We start from the raw sequence: 2,500 nt of genomic DNA, 5'->3' as shown, positions 1-2,500 counted from the left end.
GCGAGCGCGCCCTCGTCCAGCGCGTACAGGCTCGTGCCGTTCGAGGCGGCCTCAGCGAGCGCGAGCAGCTCGTGCAGCGACGAGCCGTTGGAGACGCCGAGCGCGCGCTGTCCCAGGATGCAGGCTGCCAGGCATGCGAGAGAGAGGAGCGCGCGAGGGGCGCACAACCGCATGCCTCCGGTTAAGAGAAGTAACGGAAACAAATAATACGCGGGGTCAGGAACTTTCACTGATCCTCGAGCTGAGTCTCGCGCGCAGCAGCGTGCACGCAGTAATGCAGGTTAATCATCCTGATGCTCGAGACGGGATGTCAGGTGCCTGGGAGACCGCAGGACGCGGCGCGCGCGCCCAGGCAGCGGTGCGCGTGACGCACTTAACCATCGGCTTGCGCTTCCTCCGAGCGAGCTACAGGCACGCGGTGGGTTTGTTTTTAAACTCGAGACACGCCCCGCCCACTGCCCACCGGAGCGCTCAGCTATTGGCCATTCACCTGGTAAAGCCGAATGAAATGTATAAAATGAAGCTGCCTTCATGTGCTACTGAGTTTAGGGATACAGCCCATGTGAGGTTCCTCAGGGTTCTCCGGTTTCCTCAAACACGGGCCCTTTCACTGACATTGACTGTGACTGGTCACACCCACATTGGGGCGTGGACTGTGATGTAATTGGCCACACCCGCATTGGGGCAGGGACTGTGATGTAATTGGTCACACCCGTATTGGGGCGGGGACTAAGATGTTATTGACCACACCCATATTGGGGCGGGGACTGTGATGTAATTGATCACACCCAAATTGGGGCAAGGACTGTGATATAATTGGTCACACCCACTTTGGGGCAGGGACTGTGATGTACTTGGCCACACCCACACTGGGGCGGGGACTGTGATGTGTTATGATAATGTGTAAGCTGTAAATAAAACTCAGCTTTAAACTTTTTATTAAAGAGTAAAAATGTTCATCCTTATTCATTTTCCTTCATCTTTGTAAAAACATGAGAACATTTCTGCTACAAAACCATAAATTCATCTCTTCTCTAGTAATTTAACACACGCTGTAGCTTACTGCATCACTCCACACACACACACACACACACACACACACACACACACACACACAGTGATTTTAACCTTAATAATTAATAACAAAATATTATTAACCTTAATAATTTTAACAAAATGGCGTCACACAGCTGGAGCTGTTCTAGTGAGAGCAGTACACACTTCACTCCCCGAGTCTGAGGAAGAGGACAACACACACACACACACACACACACACACACACACAATGCTGTCAGTCATGTTGGTTCCTCTACACTGAGTGTGTAAAATGTAAACAATATTCACATTAATCCAATCTAAATGTTCCATGAGAAGTTTATTTGAATCTCTCTCCTTTAACACCTCCTCTCCTCTCCTCTCCTCTCCTCATCAGGAAACACTAACACAGGACTTAATCCAGAGCTTCTTCAGTTATAGCACATGCTACAGACACGCTACTCCCTGAACTTTACACCACACTAATGATGCTAATATCTAGGCTATAATGCTAACATTAGCTTTCAGCATGTTTACAGTTTTATTTTATTAAATGAAAATTTTTTATTTATTTATTTGTTTGTTAATTTTTTTTTAATCACACCCTTAATCTTGCCACTGTTAAAATATTTTTAGCTTCATTCAGGCTTTGTTGTTGTTTCATCGTGTTAGAAATGCGGCGTTTTCTTCAGGACAGAGGTTACAGGTTAGATGCTGCAGCCTATGAAATGCGCACTACAAAGGTTCCGTGTCTCAGAGCAGGGCTTGAAGTGGAAGTTAATTAAAGTCGTTAAGTGTTTGCCTCGTTTACAGATCAAAGAGGCCACTGTTTATTTGGTAAAGTGCTTCACACGCACACACTTCATTACTTAGATGATTTTAGGGAATAGGCAGTAGGGGTTAGGGGTTAGGGAATAGGGGTTATGGAGAACCCTACAACATTCCCTATGAGACAGGGTTCCATGTGGAGTCTCTTTAGGAAGTTTAAAAACCATGAACTGATCCTGTACACCAGATCAGTCAGAAAATATCTCAGTGCAAAAGTTTGTGCACCCCTCTACAGTACACTACAGGGATGATGAGAGAATGTTATTTAAAGCAGAATGAAGGGAAAGGTTCAGGTTTCACTGACCATCCTGCATTCTTACAGATAAAAACATAGAAAAAACAATTAAGGGAACAATAACTCAAATCTTTTCTAAATTATTTTCTGATAATTATTCAGAATGTGAAGGTAAAAACTTTCTCTAACCCTTAAGTGACCTCTTGCTCTCCAATCCATTCTCTGACCTCGCTCACATCCCCCAAACTCATCCTCAGAGTTTAACTTCAGGCCAGAATGTCTAATAAAACTCACTTTTATTTTTGGAGCAAAATTATGAAACCGAGATTTTATTTGCACTCAGCTGTAATGAACTTTCCGAACACAAACATCTGCAGCAGCTGCAGTTCAGCTCCAGAGAAT

General features: G+C 45.0%; 1 protein-coding gene across 1 annotated transcript in view; it reads right to left on the bottom strand.

Annotated features, from left to right (window-relative positions):
* Nucleotides 1-1,587, bottom strand: part of LOC131370582 (G-protein coupled receptor 83-like) — a 33,472-nt gene extending 31,885 nt beyond the window's left edge. Inside the window, exon 1 of the mRNA XM_058417940.1 lies at nucleotides 1-1,587. This exon is cut by the window's left edge and continues 238 nt beyond it. Coding sequence (XP_058273923.1) covers nucleotides 1-173 — 173 coding nt within the window. The 5' untranslated portion in view covers nucleotides 174-1,587.
* Between the last annotated feature and the right edge of the window lie 913 nt (nucleotides 1,588-2,500).

The sequence above is a fragment of the Hemibagrus wyckioides genome, linkage group LG20 (assembly GCF_019097595.1).
Source record: "Hemibagrus wyckioides isolate EC202008001 linkage group LG20, SWU_Hwy_1.0, whole genome shotgun sequence".
Taxonomy (NCBI): Eukaryota; Metazoa; Chordata; class Actinopteri; order Siluriformes; family Bagridae; genus Hemibagrus; species Hemibagrus wyckioides.
Note: the sequence above shows the minus strand (reverse complement) of the source record. Positions and strands in the feature narration are given on the sequence as shown.